This window comes from Anoplophora glabripennis, unplaced genomic scaffold (assembly GCF_000390285.2).
Source record: "Anoplophora glabripennis isolate ALB-LARVAE unplaced genomic scaffold, Agla_2.0 scaffold279, whole genome shotgun sequence".
NCBI lineage: Eukaryota > Metazoa > Arthropoda > Insecta > Coleoptera > Cerambycidae > Anoplophora > Anoplophora glabripennis.
Window position 1 is genome coordinate 3,589 of NW_019416382.1, and position 22,624 is coordinate 26,212.

At 33.3% G+C, this 22,624-nt stretch overlaps 2 protein-coding genes across 2 annotated transcripts; both read left to right on the forward strand.

Moving 5' to 3' along the window:
- Positions 1 to 642: 642 nt before the first annotated feature.
- LOC108908530 (cytochrome c oxidase subunit 6C-like) lies at positions 643 to 1,204 on the forward strand. Its single transcript, XM_018712589.1, has 3 exons — positions 643 to 758; positions 897 to 1,066; positions 1,123 to 1,204. Exons 2-3 carry the CDS (start codon positions 900 to 902, stop codon positions 1,196 to 1,198), a joined length of 243 nt encoding a protein of 80 aa, XP_018568105.1. The 5' UTR covers positions 643 to 758; positions 897 to 899; the 3' UTR covers positions 1,199 to 1,204.
- Positions 1,205 to 2,060: 856 nt separating this feature from the next.
- LOC108908525 lies at positions 2,061 to 22,507 on the forward strand. The gene is made up of 8 exons (XM_018712583.1): positions 2,061 to 2,235; positions 2,680 to 3,128; positions 3,988 to 4,655; positions 6,933 to 8,573; positions 12,738 to 13,253; positions 16,250 to 16,783; positions 18,008 to 18,776; positions 21,857 to 22,507. Exons 2-8 carry the CDS (start codon positions 2,771 to 2,773, stop codon positions 21,895 to 21,897), a joined length of 4,527 nt encoding a protein of 1,508 aa, XP_018568099.1. The 5' UTR covers positions 2,061 to 2,235; positions 2,680 to 2,770; the 3' UTR covers positions 21,898 to 22,507.
- Positions 22,508 to 22,624: the final 117 nt, after the last annotated feature.

The window sequence follows — 22,624 nt, forward strand, 5'->3', positions numbered from 1 at the left end:
AACATTGTGAATAAAATTCTTACCAAATTTCAGCCTTTAATTTTAATTTTTACTACTCGCTATTTTCTTTTAAAATTTTCCTATTCATTTAACATATAAACCTACTTTTTTTTTTCATTATCTATATCTTAGCTGCATTTCACGTTATTTTATTGTCCATAGGCGATAATTATAGGAGAATCTTGTTCTTTGAAAGTGCCCATAGTAGGATCTATGCCACTTGAACGTTTTCACTCCTAAAAAATTTTCTAATGTTTTTTATTTACTTTTTGCATTTTTCTCATAAATGACTAGACTTACAGCAAAAACGTAAATGACATTTTTAATGGGAATTTAATTTGCTATAAAAAAATGTCCTCAATTTTTAAGCTGTACAGTTATTAGTTCAAGAGATAAATTGAATTAAATATGTGAAAATTTAATATATCCTATAGCGATAAAACAAGGATATTTTAAGTTTTCACACATTTGATTCTATTTATCTCATGAATTAATAATTTTACCAGGGCCGGATTTTCCTTTAGTGCCCCCCTGGGCACCGTAAAAAAATGCCGCCCCATTACCCATATTCTACACAAAATGGTTGGGGGTTCAGAATACTTTTTGTCTTTCCGCTANGTTGCTTGTTTTAGTTACATTCGTTTTTGTCACATTTATCAGTAATTGTCAATTGATGTCTAGCTAGAGTAGCTAGTGTTTATTAGATCTGCCCAAACTCGAATCTAATTTGTGTAATTTAGTGGAATAAACTTAAAATTGTGAGATTAATATATACATTTTTTTAATTGTTTATTCATATTTATTTTCTACCATTTAAAGAATTCTGATAAATTTTAAAAATAATGTTATGTAATGGTTGTGGTAATGGTTAAAATTGGGTTTAATTTATTTTTTAGAACATGGCTGGAGAAGTAGGTAAAGCTTCAAAACCACAATTGCGTGGTCTTTTGCAGAGTCAAATTAGACGAAACATTATCGTAGCTGCTACTGTAGCTGCGGCTGCAGCTGTAGTACAAAAATTTCTGTACAATGATGGGCGTATAAAAGTTTATGCTGATTTTTACAAGTCTGTTTTAGAGTAAGGCTTATGTTGAAACAAAAATAATAATTTATATTTTGTAGGAACTATGATATTGAGAAGGCATTCAACCAAATAAGGAATAAAGGATTATTTGATTCGTGTGAACCCGATAATTGAATTATTATAAAAAGAAGATAGTTCCATTTAGATTATTATTGAATCTCTTATTAAATAAAATAATTTAACAAAAATTATTACATTTTTATACTTTCAAGCATTACCATAGCAAATTATCCAGATGTATATTTTTATTTATGGTTGTTCCAAAAATTAGGGAATCGAGCTCCATATTATCAATGAAGTTAACACTGATGTTAATTCATATTTGAACCAAAAGCAATGAGATTTTGATAAAGCTAATCAAACCTTACTGTTACTGATTTTCTTCGACTCGTAGTAAAAACAAATAAGTGAAAATGATTTTTTAGTTAGAAAATGATATTAAAAGAATTCGTAAGAAAATTATCTTGCAAATGTGTTAGGCAATATGTATAACGTGTGTAAGTAATCTTACATTGATTTGTCTAGATATGTGATGAATTACCTACTTACATTTGAAGATATAGGGAGTATAGGTAGGTATATACATTTGAATGACGGGCAAAATTTGAAAATGCTGTATTATATAATATTGGTTTATATTTCACTTATTTAACAAATTAATTTTTACGAAATTTAGCAACTTAAAGTTCTATAGTATCCACGTAGTACCTACTGAGCATTCATTGATATCAAAAAGAAAAAATTTGGGATTTCCGTATCTCAGAACAAAGTGCAGGTTTTTTTTTTGGAGATAGTTGGGTTTCCTAAAATGTTTCCCATAATAATTCCCAATAGATTTTAAAACCAATTATTTAATATTTTTGTATTTTTCCGTTTCCATTATCCATTAATTGCGCGACGATCTGTCAAAAATATTTCTTCCCGTCGTCGTCGTGATGGTTCGATTTCGAGTAGCTCTAGTGCGCATCCAGTTTACGCATTGCGAATGGCGTCAAGTTGTTATTGTTGAAAGCGTTTAATTATTTGTAATAAGATTATGAGTGTTTTTACAGTCTTTTTGCATAAAATTGTACAAAATAGTGATCATATAGTTTAACTAATTAAGTGCTACAATAGACTTTCCAGCTGGATTCTGCATCTGAGTGTCAAAAGTATGTCACATAAAATGGGGTATATAATGTTTCTTTGCCGTAAGCAAATCAATTTCCGTAATAAATACTAGGACTTATGTATGAGAGCGCGAATGGAAACTTGGAAGTGTGATAATTTAATCTCTGATGTACAAAAATGGGACATTTTTAATGCCTTCCTGCCTTTGTAGACGGTTATTTTTGCATTCGAACACATGGAATAACACTCCCCCGTCTAGCGCACAAGATGGCTGCGATCAGATCCATCTTTTTATTAGTGATATTGGTGTCTTTTAGTGGCTTAAAATGCGAAAGATTTCACATACATCGGTCAGATTTTGCCCGTTATAATTAAATATGTCTTGTATTTTTCATAATTCGCCGATATTTAAGTGCTTTTTGTTACTAGTAGTCCAGTGGCGTGTAAGGAATTCCGTGGAGGTAATTAATGTTGTTATGTTTTAGGTGCCTATAGTGCTCTGGATGGCGGAATATAAAAGGTTACCTAGGTAATTAGGCCTGTGCTTAGTGGCGCGGATCGCCATGCCGATTTTAGATGGCAGCAAATAGTGATGGTCATACTGAACTTACAACTGTATTGACCTGCGAAGGGAACCTCTCAGATCCCAAGTTCCCGGTACAGTTAGACGTTGTAGTGGGCAGATTGAATGATATTTTGGGTGACCAGGTTAAAGTACGCAAGCTGGAGCCCTGGAACTCAGTCCGTGTAACGCTGTCCATTCCTCGTGAAGCAGCGTTACGCCTCAGACAACTGGCTAACGAGGGCTCACAACAGCTTAGAGCCCTCGGTATATTAAGTGTACAGATCGAAGGAGATCAAGTTATTTCCCTCAGATTAGCCACAGGTGCTGTAAATTCTGAACCTCAAGAAATCATTTTGAGAACGGCACAGGGTAAGTACCTGCATACAATTATTTTTCTAAAGAAATTTTTCAGAAAAAAACAGTTTGTGTAAAAGTCTTATTTGATTTAGCTATAGTCAATGTACTTATATTGGATGGTTTGTTTTAAAACTAAACTGCCCTGGAAATATATAAACTCAAAATTTCTGAATATTTATCATTAATAATTTATATTCGTGTTTGATATATAGGGACAATTAGTACCTTTGGAAAAAGATATGATTTTGTGTATATTTTGGTAATAAAGAATTGATTAAATTCGAGGTTAAATTATGACATGTTTTTACCTTATAAAGGAATATCATAAAATTTAATGTCAGACACTTTTGGATGAAACTAAGTTCATATATTTAAATTTTATTTTAATGAGAACAAATATATCTCAACTTAAAATTTTGGGTTAATAATGTGTTCCCAATATCTTACACTATATATACATTATTCTAAATATTTTTAGTAATTAAATATATTTGGTCAATCAGAAATCATAAATTTTAATCCAAAAAGTTCCGTAATAAAAACTCGTCATTTTACTGTAGACAATTTAAATTCTAAAAATTTTCGTAAAAAAATCATGCTTTAAAAAAAATTCTAATAGCTTCTGTCCTTTTGTGTTTAAATGTTTTACAATTTATTTTGGACTTTAAAAATTGCAGAAACAACAATATTTTGTTAAGTCGAGGCTTTATAATAATATTTAGTGACATAAGTATATATCTATACTTTATGTTTTTCTCTTAAAAATCAATCTTGACTGACATTTTGGGGTATTTACTTTTTGTAATTAATCTATGTCCACTTTATTGTCAGATCAGCTCATTTGTTATTATATTATTTTTGTGTTTTTTAGATGGAGGCAACACAGATCGTCGGGAATCAGATCTCGGGCTTTCTTTCTTATCAACTTCTGGTTCCGCTGCAATTAACCCAAACAATTCTCAAGTGCAATTCAAATCTCCGAATGTGGTGTGCCCACCAGATTCGGTAGTTCCAAGGGTGGGCACGAGCGCTGCTACATCGAACAATGTCAGCAGCAGCGGAAAGGCTTTCGCCGGTCCCTTTCCCTTCGCCAGCATGAACCAGGCAATTCATAGTAACAGAGAAACGCCCTTCAATGCATTACCTCCACCCTATCCGGGCAAACACCCGCCCGTCACTATATCGAGCCCCCTGCTGGTCAATCTGTTACAGAACGACGGACCCAAAGAGTCTAGTAATGTTTCCAAGTTGCCTCAGTCAGTCGCAAGTGCGCGTTCTATCCGGACACCTCCCGTTTCAGTGCATAAACCAGTAGCACCCGCAGTGACAGTGAGCACAAACTCTAATAACTCCACGTTTGTCAAACCAAACCCCACCTCCACTCAGGCCAATGTGCTAGTGAATAACAGTATATCACCAAGCGCCTTATCAACAAATACTTCCATTAGGCAGAATAGCACCATACTGACAAGTACAACAGTGGCGGTTAACAAAACTCCACCTCCTCAATATCACAGGCCTCTCTCGACCACTATGACGGTAAGTTCGCATGATCTCATCTTTTTATTGCTAAATATCTAAGTATTTTTGATGTACCGCTGTTTCAGTTAAAAAAATTAACGAAAAAATTAGATATTGAGTAGTTTACAGAATATTTTCTTATTTCAAGTATAGGTTTTATACAGTATCCCTGGAATTATCAGGGAATTTCATAGGTCTGAATATTTCGGTGAAACATCAGGAAATTTCTCAAATTTTCCAGATTTTTTTTTTTAAATTCATGTTATAATTAGCTGTCACCAGATACTAAGTTCTACTGTTCTGTTGACATATCTATTTCCATTTTCATTGTGTTCTGGGTGTCTCAAATTGCATAAACCAGACTTATTGATAAGTTGCTTAGTTTTCTACATACAGAGTTTCAAGTTATAATTCCTGAAACTGATTTTTAGAATATATTCAAAACGCCTATAATAAAAAAATCTAAATGTAGACAGCTGTTTCGCTTTTTACTCTTTATAAGACGCAGAGAGCTGAAGTAAAATTTTGCATTATTTTCCTTGACGTTACATTTTTTTACATAAAAATCATCTCTTTCATTTCTTTCATGTTTTTTTATCAAATTATCCATTTTCCCGAAAGTTTCTACTTCATTTTATTAATTAATCTTATAATGAAAAAAAATACCTGTAAATTTTAATTCGTTCGTCTTTAGGCGCTTTGAATACTGTATTTCAGAGACTAAACACTTCGTGATCAATATACCTTTAGAATTTAGCCAAAAATTCCGCATATTTTTCGAGAAATATGTCCTCATCTTTGTCTGATTACCATTTTCTTTGAAAATGAAAATTGTATATATATTGATGTTACCGTATTCAAACGAGCATAAATTATAATTTTATTAAATCATATAAAAATGTATTTCATTTGGGGAAAGTCAATGCAAATTTTATTGCAGGCACTATAATTTTCAAGATAATAATAAAATACTTCATTAAATATTTACTGAGAAATAGAAACAAAAAATTTGGAAAATAATAAGTTTTCCCTTATTATTTTTGACAAAAATGTTTTTTTGGGGCACAGGCGTTATAAAATCCTTGAGAATTGATTTTAGGAGAATTTTCATCAAGCAGAAATGTGAATGGAAAAGAAAAACAAATTTAAACAAGGACTTGCGAATTTGTTCTGCATTATATAATTGTTATAAAATTTGGTAATGTGATACATTATATTTTTTGAAAATGATTGTCCTAATGAAATTGCTCAATATTCTCCAGTTTCGAAAATACTCTTAAGTGCTCCATATTTTTCAATATTTATAAAAGCAATATTAAAAAAAACTTTTTATTAAAATGTGGCATGTAACTCAGGTAACGCGATATTAGAGAAAATTTAGAGGAAAGTTTTCCGTTTGTGTTACTGTGACTTAAATTTCAGAACTCTAAAACTTAAGGAGGTTTATCTGATATGGAATTGACAAACAAATATTCATAAAAAAATCAATATAAACTTATTAATATGAAGAAAATCCTCAAAAAAAAATTAGTTTGGATACCTAAGAGACGAGATATTAATAAAATAATTTTTCACAATTTAGTACGAAATCTTTTGAGAATGCAGATTTTTTTGGTCTTTCCACTTAGAATGTGCAACAATTGACGAACAGTTTCAACAGCAGCTTGTATAAATAGAAAACTGATATCTAAGGAACCGTATGACAGCTCGTAGAAATTGATTAGGTACTTGTAAGGTACATAATTTATAATAATTCTCCTTCAAACTGCTGTCGTTGACTAACTTAACTACCGTATGTGTGATAGCGGCAACGTCGCTGTTCTCGACATAGCGTATTATTTGTAATTCGCATTCAGACAAACAGAATGATAGCACGCGAGCGAGCGAACCCGAGCCGAGCGGGCCAGCCAAGTGCAACGTTACCAAATCTAAAGGCTTACTACTTTAGTCACTAGCGAATCTACAGAAACTCTCATTTGACTTTAGACGTACCCGATAAACCTCCTTAAGAAATTTAATAAAGGATCTGATATAGTATAATGGATTCATGGTTCATTAAGGCTTTTTCATCCAAGAAAGAACCTACGATATGGTTGAAGAAGTTATGACGTGAACTTAGAAAACGCCTCATGTATTTCGTTTGCTTGAGAAAAATAATGAGGATAAAGTACTGGGATTTATTTAATAACAAAACGAAAATTATTCTTATTTGTATGAGGTTACCTGAAAATATTTGATGCCTATTAACCAAATCATAATTTAACGTACTAAATAGTGCCTCTTTTTTCTTTACAGGTGAAACAGCAGCCTTTGTCAGGATTTTCAAATGCAACAAATGCCACGTCGATCAGTTCCCAGGTCAATTCGTTGACCCAGACCAGTCTTTTGTCTCAGCAGAATTGTTCGCCTGTGTCCCAAATTAGTAATATTACCCAGACAAACATTTTTCATTCTCAATCCCAAACAAAAAATCCATTGCCGCAAATAAATCATCCAGCACAAAACAGCGTGTCATCTCAAAACATTTCTCAACCCGTTTTATCTCCACCGCAGTCAAACATCCCTTTATCTCAGCAAAATCTATCGAAGAATCATTCGGTGACCAACATTACTTTGCCCCAAATGAAAGCCGCGGCCCATTCTGTCCTTCCCGCGCCCCAGACGAAGAATGTGTTACTGAATAACTTGTTACCTCAGCCTCCGAATATCAGTGTTTTATCGCAGTTGAAGAGTCCCTTGCCTCAAGGAATATCTGTGACGAAGAACGTTAATAGCTTTCTATCACGTCCCATCAAAAATCCAGCAAGTAATTTCTCACAACCCAGCGCACTTAATACTTCATTGTCTCAGCCGAATGCTATTTCTCAAACTACCACCTTGTCTTCAAATTTTTCCGCTATATCCACTGCGTCCCTATCCAACTCCACAGATTCGGTTACAAATTCAGTCAGCATCCCCACCCAATCGCAACCAAGCTTAAATAGCGTCATGTCCAGGAGTTTGCCATCGCCTCCTCCTTACTCGGTGGCGATATCCCGTCCTTGGGACACGCTGGTGCACAGCAACAACTCTATCTTGGATCTAACACCATCCATCACCGATTTAAAACCTGACGTTCTGGACGAGTTACTACCCACTTTGGAAAGGGAGTTGTCCCACAGCCCTCTCCCGGAATTGCCGGAGGATTTCCTAAACGTACCCTCAAATATAATATCGACACCGCCCTCCGCTGCGCCTGCCGTAGAGGATAACAGAAAATTTCTTATAAACCCGCTAACTGGGGAATTGGAGCCCCATTCGGGCGGTGAGAGCGACACCGAAGAACTAAAGGATGTATTCACAGGGTTACCGTCGCCCGCCGCTTTGTCGGACGACGACACGAGCTCCACCACTCGCCCCGACGCCACCACAGATCATAGTGATAATGAGGCGCGTTCCAACGATGCGATAAAACCGAGATTAAAAAACCCGAAGGTGAGGGACCGTGGGCGCGATTCGCCTGCCCTTAAACAGGAGAAGATCAAGTTGCGCTTGAAACTGGAGAAATCCGAACCGATCAATCCCGCTTACAAAGTCGACGTGAGCTTTATTAACACTCAACCTAAGAAGGCCGCCGCTTCTATGATGTCTACCGCCGGTGAGGAATTACGTGTTCCGCCTTTACACATCTCGTTGAGGGGGAGGAATTCGGTTGTTATAAAAAACAAAAATAAACTTAATCCGGACGGTACGCCGATGAAGCCAAAGGTTAGGAAAAATCAGGATATGAAAATGAAGAAAAACGATAATAGCACTGCGTCCATGAATGAAGAATTGTCGGTAAACGCGACAGGCCCGACACTGGGAGGGGATCCAGCTATAGAACAATTGAAGAATAAGATGAATAACCTGGAGCAGAAGAAATTTAAGAAGTTTAAAGCCACGCACGAGCATCAGGTAATTTTCTCGCATGTCTAAAATTATTTATTTATAGTTATTTCTTTTTTTCTGTATTTCTTTGAATATTTTGCCACCCATGAAAAAAGGTTTAAAATGAATTTACTCTTGTACCAATGGGACCGGTTAAGGGTGGTTTTTATGAAACCAGGAATTTCAATGAAAAAAGGAGACAAAAAATATGCATCATTTCATTTTCAATGAGTACGTGCATGAAAGACGGGCCTACGATTTTGTCGCTAAATGATAAAACGCTATCACGTATTAGGGCGCTTTGTTCGACATGTACATTTCTTTTTTTTTCGCTCCGTTGATGAAATATTGTCCTAAACGAGAGGTCAAGTAATTTTAGGTGAGGTCCGGATATTTTTGAAAATTTTTAACGAGGTCCTGAAAAAAACTCGTATTCCTTACTAATTTCTTATTTTAATTTGCACTCACAAAATAATTGTATTCAAAAATCAGTGGGAGAAATTACATTTGCGGTTTTAAGCCAGTTTTTTAGTTAGGTTCACGCATGTTATGCGAAGAGTTTCTTCAAGGTGGCTGTCGTTAATCTTGAGCGATATTGGTTTTTCAAAAAATTTATTCTTGAAATGAAGTTTCACAAACACGTGGAGCCAAACATAGTAGCCAGGTAAATGGCACATTTTTTGCAATTTCCATATTTTTCTGGGACGTTTTCTCTAAAATTCTTCGGCGAATGCAGTTTTATAAGTTTCCAAGGAAATGTCTTCCTGCAAGTCTATTATCTCCATTTGGAGTAAAGGCTTTAAAAGGCGAAACAACTTCGCAGCCATATTCTGTCACTGGAGAAACTGCCACTGGCATATCTACAGAAAAATATTTTTGAAATAATATATTTGATAAAATTTAAAAAAAAATTTTTGTCGGTCCAGTTGTTTACCTTCTGCGGTCCGGACTTATACCGTGGTCCGCCAGTTGCCAACCGCTGTCTAAACATTGGGGGAAAAATTCTCACCAAATTTCAGCTTTTAATTTTAATTTTTAGTACTCGCTATTGTTTTAAAATTTTCCTGCTCATTGAACATGTAAACCTATTTTTAATTTTTTTTTCATTATCTTTATCTTAGCCGCATTTCACATTTTATTTTGTTGTCCATAGGCGATAATTATAGGGGAATCTTTGTTCTTTGAAAATGCCCATAGTAGGATCCATGTGACGTAAACGTTTTCACTCCTAAAAAATTTTTTAATGTTTTTTATTTACTTTTTGCATTTTTCTCATAAATGACTAGACTTACAGCAAAAACGTAAAAGACATTTTTAATGGAAATTTAATTTGCTATAAAAAAATGTCCTCAATTTTTAAGCTGTACAGTTATTAGTTCAAGAGATAAATTGAATTAAATATGTGAAAATTTAATATATCCTATAGCGATAAAACAAGGATATTTTAAGTTTTCACACATTTGATTCTATTTATCTCATGAATTAATAATTTTACCAGGGCCGGATTTTCCTTTAGTGCCCCCCTGGGCACCGTAAAAAAATGCTGCCCCATTACCCATATTCTACACAAAATGGTTGGGGGTTCAGAATACTTTTTGTCTTTCCGCTATATAAACTAAACTATATATTGGGAAGTTATTGATTTCAGGCCGATTTTCGAAAATCGAGTATTCATCAGATCTCGACGTTTTGAGATCATAGGAAGCTAANTGTAATTTGAACTAAAATAATTACCCGGGGAAAAAAATTAAAGATAATTTTATATACATATACGCATATAAATTTATATATAATTTTATATAATAGCATATATTACATATTTTATATTGTTAATAAATTATATATAGTTATAAATGATTTTATAATTATATATGTTTTTAGATAAATATATAAATTTATTGTATTTTTGATAGCGCAAAAAAAAATGTTTTTCTCAAGGTCCGAATTTTGCCACCCTTGGGAATTTGCCGCCCTGGCACTAGCCCCCCCGCAAATCCAGCACTGAACTTTACCGCTTAGATACTGAGGATTTTTTTTATAGCAAATTTAATTTCCTATAAAAATGTCATTTATGTTTTTGCTGTAAATTTAGTCATTTATGAGAAAAATGCAAAAATCGATAAAAATTTAAATATTTTAGCAGTGAAACCGTTCCAAGTCGCATAGATCCTACTATGGGCACTTTCAAAGAACAAATATTCCCCTATAATTATCGCCTATGGACAATAAAATAACATGAAATGCAGCTGAGATATAGATACACAATTAAAAAAAAAGTTTTACGTGTTATATGAATAGCAAAATTTTAAAATCAAATAGTCAGTACTAAAAATTAAAATTAAAGGCTGAAATTTGATGAGAATATTTTTTCCAATATCGAAAAATATTTCGTCAATGGAAGGAAAAAAAGAAATGTACGTTTCAAATGAAGCACCCTAATCACGCATACCTACAAAAAGGCACGAATATAGTCTTATTATTAAAAAAAATAAAAAAAATTATTGGCTGCCGATTGTCTGTCATGTGCGCTTCCACTTATTATAACTTGCGTTTTTAAATTGATCGGTTTTAGTTTTTGAACTGACTTTTTTTTTATAAATTTTACAGTTTAAATTTTGTCTGCTCATCTACTTCCATAACTAGATATATTTTTTGTATCGTTACATCTTTGAATATTTGCAGCCAACAAAGATCCAATTTCACGAATCCAAATTCAAATCGCTCTTGCTTCATATACTTAAATTCATCGTGAACTAGACCGGGATTGCTACCATGAATTTCTTTAATTTTGAACAGTGTTAAAAAAAGTATTTAAAAACTAGTTGTCTGAAAAACTGTTCTAATGTTAAATTTGTTACCTGTTCTCTTTAATTTTTAGATAATATTGGAATACATGAAATTTTCTCTTTTTTGTTTTACGGATTTGGTTATTAGCACAGTTTTTAAGAATTTCAATTTGTTATTAAAAATTTAATCTTTTGAGGAAATTAATTTGATTCTATCATATTAATATTTAATTACACCTTCCTTCTGCATCAACATGATAATTAGAAAAAAAATTAATGATTTTCTCATGTGTTAGTCAATACAAAAATGCTATTTTCATCTCTTAAGACGAAAATGAAATGTGAAACTACGATTTTCTTAATTAAAACAAATATTTTGTACGCGTACTTGAAAATATTTTAAAATCTTTGTGAAAGGTAATTTTGATGTGTTGCTGTATGGGAACAACTAAAAACACCATTTGATGCATTATAGTTCAGTTTGAATAAAATTTAATATAAAATTGTAAGTTTAAAAAATAGTACAGGCAGTCCTCATACTTACAGCATGTTCAGTTCTCAAAATATATGACGCAAATCGAAACGGCGTAAGTCGATACTTCTTTTTTCATTTATATATAAAGTGAAGGAATTGGGTTCTATCAGAACATATAATGTAAAAAAAACCTACATATTAATATTAAATAATCATACTTTATTTATAAAATAAACCATAATAAAAATAAACCTTTGGTTTAAGAAACTTATCAATTCGTTTTTCTTGTTTTCATACATTTATCGATAACACTGACAGGAACTAATAATTTTGTTTATGTTATGTTCTTTAAAAATATTGTGAAATACTTCATGATGTGTCTCGAAACCATTGACGTAAGATTGATGACTGATGTTAAATATTGTTCAACGCAACTCAAAATGATGTAACTCGAGGATTGCCTGTATTTTCGTTCTAGTTCAAATAGTTTTTCCTCGTTCACGATTGTTTGCTTAGAAAAAAAATGGCATTTTCCTATCTTTTTGCAGAATATTATATAAAATTTGTATTATCATTAATATTATCTAGAAAGATATTTAATTCGTCAATAATACAGGGCCAAATTGAAAAAATAGCGTTTACTTATCTTCAATAAATAGGTTTTTTATTTAAATTAACATATTTTTCCATTCATAAAAATATTTAAAATTGGCGACAGCAAGGATCTTATCATTCTGAAATCTCGGTGATAATATTCATTGGTTAATTGAAAATGCATATGTAGCTTTTGAACATAAACTTATTAATCCTACTATGTATTCTATACTTAATGCATTCTACCAGTTTTTTCACGGGTGGAAAGATATCCACACAAACAGTTATATGCATTTGATGTTGTCTGTATGCCCTTAAATTACATTTTCCTTTTAGGACATGGTGACGAGTCTGAGCGAGAACGACATAAAATCAAAATTTATAATCCACAATCACTACAAGGACAAACAGAAGGAGAGGAGGGGAAGCGACTCGGAGTTAGTGCGAAACAACAAGAAGTACGTGGACAGCAACGGAATTATTTGCGATGAGAAGAAAAGGCGACTAAGTCAAGCCGAACAAGTGGACGAGGAAAAGCCGCCAGTGCTCGGTTCGACCAACGTGGGTACCATAACGGGTTTGCCTCAGAAATCCAGGAAGGACAAGATGAAAATCAAAGATATCTTCAAGAAGGACGTGGGTAGAAATAAGATTTTTACCAAAAACTTTGGGGATAAATTGCAGAATAAACAGGTGACTTTGCCGACCGCGGGCGAGATGAACATGGAGGCGAAATTCAAGCAAGGTCTGCTGGAGGGTACCGCAGAAAAGGGGGTTCTGAGGCCACCTCATCGAACTGAAGTCGTGAACCATATTACCGCGGAAAGTAATAGGACTGAAAATACGGAAAAGGTAAGTAACCGTTTTTACACTGAAGTGTTCATATTATGGTAGATGGTGTTTTTTTTTATTTCATTCAACTCTTTTTAACCATTTTTTTTTTGTTTATTTTGGTGTAAATTATAATATCATGATAATTTAATTTTTTCGTTTTTAAAAAATAATACCAAGTGCAGAATAGTATTCACGTGATTTTCTATATGTACTGTTTTTTCTCAAAATTTCAAGTTTAATTTTTATTTTTTCAATTTTTTTAAGTTAATGCATTTTTCTCTGAATGAAATATAAATAAACCTCAGTAGAATTATTTATTTAACAGATATAGGAACTAGTGGTTGTTTTCCTCCACATCATTTGAAATTATTGTTTAAACAAAAACAATTGGCAAACAAATTTTTCAAAAATAGTTTAAAGAAATTTTTTCCTTACGAATAATGTTCACAATTAATAATTTTAAATTTAATTAAAATATTATCTTGACGTTTGTAAAAATATTTAAGTGACTTCAGAAGTGGAAGGCTAATAATGAATGACGCAGTTAGTTTAACAAAGATTTTATCTCCAAAGTTTAGTAAACATTGCATCATAATAAAAGTTAATGATAAAGATGTTATCAAAATTATAATTCATTATTTGTGAAGTGTATTTTAGTAATGCATTTATTGCATACAATATAAATTTTTAAAATGTAAATACAATTTGTACTTCCCTCTACATTTTTTTTTTATTTGGTTTTTTCCTAACAAAGTTTTTATAGATTGTTTTTGCCATATGGTGGTGCTTATTTGTCACATTTAGATAGCTTTGATAAATGACTCAATTTTTTCATTTTTTTTTTAGTTACTTGGAAAATGCTGAAAAAATGGATAGGGATTATAGGCCGATAGAGTATTAAATTATTAAATCAGTGATTTTGTGACAAAAAGTACTAGTAGCAAAGGAATTGTGCCATCATATAAAAGACAGTCTGTAGATATGTTTCCTACTCCAATTTACCATTAATTAATTTTTTATAAACATTTTTATGCAAAAAACGCATTTTTTTAGTTTTTTGCTTATATAACAAAGTAACGAAGCAATCTGAATGCTATAAAGATGCAATTTGTAGATAATCGAAAACACAAGTAAAATGAGAGGTCGATAATTAGAAACGAAGAAAACCCGAAAAAATTGGAAAAATTTAGCTTTTTTAAAAACTTTATTCCGCCATTTTTTAATTTGTAGAGCTGATCCTGTGCACAAGAGCAGTGAATAACATTATTAACAATTGTATACCTACATATCAACTGCCCCTCATCTCCCGACCTTTCTTGACTACTCGACCACATCTGGGCAGTTTTTGAGCTTGTTTGGAGGAATTTTTCACCTATTTCGCATCATTTTATCGGAAAATTAGAATATACGTTTTGTAGTATTATATTTCTACTTTTAAAATCCGGCTGAAAAATTAAAATTTCCAATGTATCCAGATACTTTGCAAAATAGTGCACCAAAAAATTCAAATTGTAATTGTGCCGAAACTAATGGTCCGACAGCGCCAGCTTTGTGCACACTTAAAAGTACATATAATTCACTACTCTTGTGCACAGGATCAGCTCTACGATTTTTCCAGGTTTTCTTCGTTTCTAATTATCCAATAAGATTGATCGACCTCTCGTTTTATTCGTATTTCGATTCTCTACAAATTGTCTCTTATAGCATTCAGATTGCTTTGTTAGTTTAGGTTTTATAATCAAAAAACTAAAAAAACGCGGTTTTTGCATAAAAATGTTTATAAAAAAATTAATTAATGGTAAATTGGAGTAGGAAACACATAAGCATATATTTACAGACTGTCTTTTATATGATGGCACAGTCCGTTTGCTACTAGTATTTTTGTCACAAACAAAACCTCTAATGATTGGCCTATTAATTTACGTATCTCAATAAAATTAGCTCAGTATTAGGCAGTTGTAACTTCACGATTCAGAAACTTCAATTTGTTACAAAAACTAATAGGTATTTGGTACTGGAAATTGTACATTGTAAATTAACTGAGTAAATCTGATTCGAGAAAAGAGTATGTTTTTTGTGATATTTTCAAGCAATACAAATTATCACACCATTAATCTACATCCAAGAATATCCGCTAAGATAATATGATTTTTTTTTAACTGCAGCTTACGAAATTTCATATTTATTTTCACTTGAGCAAGGTACAACTTAAATCAAATATGAAATGTTTTATTCCGCACATGTCGGATTTTTTTATAGCCAATTTCTCTAGATACTCTCGAGTATAAAATATCAACTGAAAACTGCAAGGTGATTTCACATTTAAGTCATATTTTTTGTAGCGTGTAAAAATTAAAATAATTTTTTTAAAACCATATTCTATACTTATGTAATATAAATATAAAATTTGAGAAAAATGCTTGTATTAGGTAGTTCTGTACGCTGTTACAAAATACGACTCAACTTAGGAATCACCCTGTATAGTCCAAACTGTTCTAGATGAGTTGGGACACGATTATGTATTGGATCTCCGCCCACTCAAATTGGTTAAGTGAAGCTTAAATATCGTGAGAAATGCTGCTTCGAGCAGATTTCAAAAAAGTAATCTCGTTAGAATCAGTGACACAAAAACAGTTTGTGAATATATTCATCCAGGGCAGTCAAAATGTTAAAAAAACTGAGTCTTTTACCTTGGCAATACACTAACTACGATAGGAATAATTAAAACCTTTGTTAAAACATTTTTTAGAAATAAACGTTAGTTTAGACTGTAGATAAAATGGGACATTGACTTTTAAGTACCTATTTTTTTAAATGTAGAACTAGAAAAAAAAACTAACCCTTATTTTCCGAGAATCAAGCATTTTCTAAATTAAATACAGTATAAATAAATATATAAATAAATAAATAAAAAATTCTTACCTAATTTCACGTAAATTTAGCAGCAGTTGATAATTTCTAAGAGTTAAGGTTTTTCTGGGTAGAATATTATGAAATGGTAAAAACGATTTCAGGTGGCGAAAATCGCACCAGACGTTACATCGCTGAAGGATAAATCGCCGGAACCGGACAAGTGCAACACCCCCGACAGGAAGTCGGTGGAACTGAGCGAGAAGCAAACCGCCGTCACCGGCGGCAGATCACCGAACTCCGGAGCTGGTCAGGGCGAAGACAGCGGGATAGAAAGCATGGACGCCCTTAGCGAGAAGTCTCCCAACCAAGCCAGCCAAAGTCCGCATGCTGACATATTACCTCCCAAGACCCAAGTGCCTATCATGCTGGACATTGAGGCGCAGCTCGCTAAGATGGAGGGCTTGAACGGTGACACTGATAGAGGAGGAGGCAATGTGGTGAACGCCAACGCAACGGAGGACGTGAACGAGAATAAGTGTCACCACGATCAGTCGAGCAAGCTGAAGCAGTGTTGTGAACTCACTTGTGCTCTGCAGGACAGCCTTAAGCAAGGGGCGGTGTCGTTGACCGCGACGCTGTCGCCCCCAACACCGCCCGCAAAGCAGCAAGCCGAAATCAACCTTGTGTCTCTCAAGGTAAGAAATTTAACTTTAATAAAACAAAATTTTAGGTAGTTTAAGTTGTTCTTTGTTCACTGATGTATCATTCGGGACAGTTTAATATTCGGATATATACAGCTTTTTATTGAAAAATTTCAAAAATTCAATATAATACAAGTAAAACTGAAATAACTTCTAAAAAACATTTAATTTATTGTGGTTAGAGGGGGACAAAACAGTTGATGTTTTGCTGGAAAGTGTTGCATGTATTGATATTAAATTTTTCAACTAAATTGTATTGTTGCAAATATAAAGAAAAATAAGATGAAAAATTTTGTAGAATTTATATTTTACCTGTATTTTCATTGACAATTGTCTCTTATCTTAGAAATTCTAAAAAATGTCGGTGTTGTTCGAATTTTAGGTCTGGCACTAAATAAAAAAAAGAAAATAAACGTAAAAAAGATCTATCAAAAATTACATTACATGAAAAAATATAGCAAACTTGTATCAAGGGAGAAACCACATTAGGAAGCTTATTTTCAGGCATTTCTCATGAATTTTTTTGAGTGGCACAAATTGATTAGAACAGCGTCGGTTGTCTCACCTATGACACACTGATGAGGACTAGTAAATCCGAAACCGGTCTGTGCCTGGCGGATGTTTATTTACTTATCATAACTTTTTTCTCTGAAATAACGTATGTTAGCGACATGCAGCAAGTGTACCTTTTCATAATAAAGTGATATTTAATAAAACACCTGCGTTTTCTAAAAATCTGTACTACCAAAAAATTCGCCAATAAAACAAAGGTATTTTTAGCTCTATGTTTTATTTCAAAAATAAGTCTATGATATTTGGATTTCCCAAAAAAAAACTCAAATTTTATTGAAATATTAAAAAAAACTGGAAAACTTGACCTAAGGAACGAATTAAAAAAAATTGACTATACTCTTTAAGAAAACAAAATTATTCTAAAGTAACCTAATCTAAATTTACTTTTGCTCAAGGAAGCTACCATTTCCCTTGTGAACACCTCGTATACGGCTAGAAATTTGACTCCAAACAACTTTTCTCAATAAAATGTTTGTGATATTTTTTCTATAAGGCAATTTCGCTACCTTATTTTAATTTCTTGTCAGACCCCAAGATGAACGTCACTGATTGACATTTTCTAGAATTTGCGAGTATTTATATACATTTTTGCTAGGCATAATGCACACTTCTTGCCTGCCACTGTACATGAACACGTGGTTTCAGGTTAAAAAGGAGGAAAACTTGGAACCATTACCCGTAAGGGTAACACCTGCTCTGTATACATACTCGAACCAAAATCCCGAAAAGGGCCGGGGCGGTTCAGAGAGTCCGACGCTCTCGGACGAAGACAGCAACTCCTGTTCCACCAACAGCACGATGAACAGCAGCAGCAAGCAGAACAGGAGCCTCTTGGAACAACTACTCATAGAGATACCAAACGACCACCAGGCGGTGCCGAGCTCGCCGAGCCCGGCCACCCGCTCGTCTGTCAGAACCAGAGCTTTGTCGAAATTGGGCAGCCCGGAACTCAGTTCGCCAGTGACTAAAAATACTCGAACGATGGCTCCCACCAAAAGGAAGCGTAACGAGTCGGACAGTTCCAATCACAGCCTGGAGGAAGGTAAGAAGAAGCCGAGGAAGGCGTCGGAAACGGTGCTTGATACCGTCAAGACTCGTCAGAACGACCCGACCAAAGCGGGCAACGTAAAGAAAACCTTGGCGAAGGTGCAACAAGATGAGAGTTCCGATAGCGACGAACCGCTCATCGAGAAACTGAGGAAACCATCAAACTCGATTAACACGCATGCCGGTAACGTGGCCGCCAAGTCGAAGGTGAAGAGCGGGGCGGGGGTAGCCGCCAATAACGCCAAGACGGTCGTGATGAATACCAGAAGGTCGGTGAGGAGCAATATGCCCGCTCAGAATACTAGGAGCAGGGGCGATAAAACACAATCCGAGTCGGAAGCTTTAAGGAGAAAAACTCGAAGTGCTGGTATGTACCCTCTTTTTTTTCTACTTCAGACATAAGCTCGGCTAGGGGTTTTTCTGTTAAATAAAAAGAAAATTGCTAGTTTAGTTAAAAATTTGATGGTGTAATTCAGATTTTCACCCTTGTCTCTGTAGCGATTATCTTGCATCAAATCAATTTCTTAGCGTTTGAAATTTTTTCTTTATACAGGGTATTCGATAACTTCAGGATCTTACCTAATTCAAATGGAACATTTTGTATATTATTGCATTTTTTTAATTTCTTGTTGAATTCAAAGCCTATTCGTAGGTATTCATGCAAAAAAAAGGAGCAGCTTCTTTTCTTCTACAATTTACATAATTGGCTTCGTTCTGTTTTATAATTCTTAGATAATATGTCCAACAATTGAATAAAAGTAAGCATATCACATTAAAATGAAAACACAATGGATATTATGATGGAAGGTTTTGGAAAAGTGTTGCTACTAACGATAGTACCTATATTTTTTTCCCAAATTTTTTTTCTTTTTCTGTAGCCTATTTCCTATTGCCTATTGCCTATAGCCTATTGTGCTGATTTAGGCCAAGCATTATAGAGAAGTGCTTAAAGAAATTATTACCTGGAAAAAAATATGACCGTGTAGGAAATTCAATTTTAATTTGAGTTTCTCCTTTAAAAAAATATTAAAGTTGTAGGTTTTAAAATGATCTATCAACTGATTTTTTATAAGTATCAATTATATTGTTACTTTTCGAGATATATCGAAAAAGTCTTCTCTTTTCTCTTCTTCTATAACTCGTTCACATTTACGTTCCCTTACTTGTTATTTACTGTAAGTACAGCCCACGACAAGCCAAGAAAGTGCATTTTTGAAAAATTAAAAATATTAATTATTATTTTTCGTTTTCGATATGGATTTTTTGAAAAAAAAGGTGCTCTCGAAAATTGTAACAGTAACGATTTTCAGCCTCTTTTCTTCATAAAGAATTGTGTTACCATGCTATTAAACAATTTTTACCATTTTATTAATTTGAAGGATCAAAAAATGTCTGAAAATAATTGCACTTTTTTCGGGCATCTTTTTTTCAAATAATTATTTAATTTTTTAGTTTATGAAACTGACTTTTAAAGAATGAAATTGTTGACATTTTTTTATTTAAAAAAAAAAACGAGGATGCAATTAACATTTTACAGCGATGAGCTTGATGGAGGTTAATATTAAATATTTACATTTTCAAGAAAAAAATAATAGGATATTGATTTTTTGTACTACTAATTGAGTAATACAGTGAAACGTGCAAGCACGCGCTTGCTCTGAAAACTGATGATGTGCATTCTAAGCGACTCGTGCTTGCAAAATCTTTGATATCTCGGCTTCTGAACCACGTACAAAAATCCTATTGTACTTAATCTGGGGTAGTTTGATGAAATAAAACGCGAATATTATAGTCATATTCACCTTAGAAACAAAATAGTCCCGGAAATAATCCATTTTTATTTAATTTACATTTTTTAACTTACGCGCTTCACTCCGTTACGCGCATCTCTGTGACGTGTTGATTGCTTGCTCTAGATTTTTTTTAAATAAAAATGTTATCTCTCCTCCACAAGGTCGTAGGAAAACATTTATTTTAAAATTCGTGAAAAAATGTCAGCAATTTCTTTCTTTAAAAGTCATTTTTAGCATGCCGCGGGTTAACTTACAGTAAATAGCAAATATGGGAATGTAAATGTAAACGTGTTATAGAAGAATAGGAAAGAGAAGATTTTTAACGGTTTTTTCGATATATTTTAAAAAGTAACAAAGCAATCAATATTTATAAAAGATCAAAAAATCTTTTTAAAACCTACCTTTTCATTTAAAATTTTTCAATGGGAACTATAGTTTTTTTAATTATTTAAGAAAAACCATTTTTTGCAACTTTGTGAATTTTTTTGGCCATGTCTGTCATTTTGGATCGAGGTTAAAGAAGAAAGTAAATTTAAAATTTAATTTCCTTTATGGTCACTTTTTTTTCAAGTTAATAATTTCTGTAAATTTAAATTAGGCTGTCTCAGAATGCTTGGGAAAAATAGTGAATCACGATATGCATTCGATCACATTTTGACTTTTTTCTCGAAAACATTGCGTTTTAAGCAAGTTTCTAAATTTATTGGCTTTCTAGCGGACTAATAACTTTTAACAAATTTAAATATGCGATCAAATTTTTTTGGCTCCAAAGACAAGGTGGCCCATAAAAAATTGTTTTAAGAAGTTCCCCACGAAAAAGAGTAGTACCATCAGATTCCATATGTCGTAAAACCCCTGTGTACCAAATTTAGTGATTCTCGTACAACAGGGTTCTGATATATAAAAAAAAGATTATTTTTAGGGGAAGATTTCAGGGGGCTGAAAGAATTGTTGTTGGGTTGATTAAAAAATAAATTGTTTTACATACAGAAATCAGTTAAATCCCTCCCGCTACTTTGAGGCAGTTTTTGGGGGGAAGGGGTGGATTTAGGGCTTTGTGCCTATTGAGACTTTTGATCTACATGTTAAGAACTATCAACCTGCGAAGTTTCAAAAAAATTGGCCGAAAGCCACTTCCCATAAGAAAAGTGCAGGGTCCTTTGTCTTAAGAATCTGTGATCAAATTTTGTTGCATTAATTTCGGGACACCCTGTGTTCGTAATTAGCTCTTGAATTTTATTTTGTGTTAATGGTATTATTCGAAAGGTTAATTCAAGTAAACTAAAATATTTTCCTAAAAATCTTACCAAATGAGTCAACCAGTATTCTTTGATACCAAAAATCTAGTTATGTAAAAGTTATCTATTTAGCATACGTACCCGTGAATTATACCAGCAGTATCTGGTAACAGATGTAATTAAATAGATCAGCAGGTCTCTGACATTTTCCTCTTTGTCACAAATTTGACAAAATATATAAATATCTAGTGGATTTCCTAATTTTCCGCATAACGTCATGAATATGTGATAAAATTCAAATTGATTGGACAAATTTATTTAATGTGTGCACGAAAGAAATGAACCTTTCCATTTTGTTTGCAGTCGAAGGGAACGGCCCCTTGGAGGGGTGATTTATTTAGAGTGTTTGTTTGCAGTGTCAGATGTGGAGAGCAAGCGTAAGAAAGAGGTGAAGTGACAGTATGAGAGCGGCTGCTGGGAAAGCAGCCACCTGCACCAGTACTCACCGTACCACCCGTACTTGTGTGACCTGTCGTCGGAGAGCGAGGATGACAGCTACTGCAGTGAAGAGTCTCCTCCGTAACCGCCACTCTAACTGTACAGATTGTGATATGCTACCCATTAAAATAGAATTGTATATAGATAGGTGAATTTATTGTATATAGACAGATGGCAAACATGCATAGTTCATACACAAACAGAGGTGTACATTGTAAATGTGGTATTTTCCATACAAGCTAATATTGCATAAATAATATATATATTATATTATATATTATACAACTATTCTTTACTTTTGTTTACTGCATTTTACGTAGGGCGACACGAAATACGTGAATGTATACTGTGTACAGTTGTTGATGAAATATTGTTTATTATGTTTAGCTTAGTTGTACTTTACGTATTTTGTTTATATGATTATTTATACCATGGAGCCTTGTAGAATGTTTCCTGTTTCTTTACGTAAAATACATGGACTTGTAATGTTCTTAATTGTAGATTTGTGGAAAGGTTGATGATTATAAACTATACATTGTTAAATAGAAATACCTTAATATTTATATCTCTACGGGTGGTTTCATTTCTTTCGTCCCTAAGCTGACGGGGGTCGAGACGGGCCTCGCAAGCTTTTCGTAAAACGCACTTTGTACAAAAATTAACAAGTATAAAATATTATTAATAAG

What these genes read in the sequence shown, in the direction of transcription:
- LOC108908530 (XM_018712589.1), top strand. Translation starts at nt 900, where the DNA reads ATGGCTGGAGAAGTAGGTAAAGCTTCAAAACCACAATTGCGTGGTCTT. An exon ending in GTTTATGCTGATTTTTACAA is followed by an intron (nt 1,067 to 1,122) that starts GTCTGTTTTAGA and finishes TATATTTTGTAG; the next exon opens with GAACTATGATATTGAGAAGG.
- LOC108908525 (XM_018712583.1), top strand. Translation starts at nt 2,771, where the DNA reads ATGGCAGCAAATAGTGATGGTCATACTGAACTTACAACTGTATTGACC. An exon ending in CTCTCTCGACCACTATGACG is followed by an intron (nt 4,656 to 6,932) that starts GTAAGTTCGCAT and finishes TTTTCTTTACAG; the next exon opens with GTGAAACAGCAGCCTTTGTC. An exon ending in GGACTGAAAATACGGAAAAG is followed by an intron (nt 13,254 to 16,249) that starts GTAAGTAACCGT and finishes AAACGATTTCAG; the next exon opens with GTGGCGAAAATCGCACCAGA.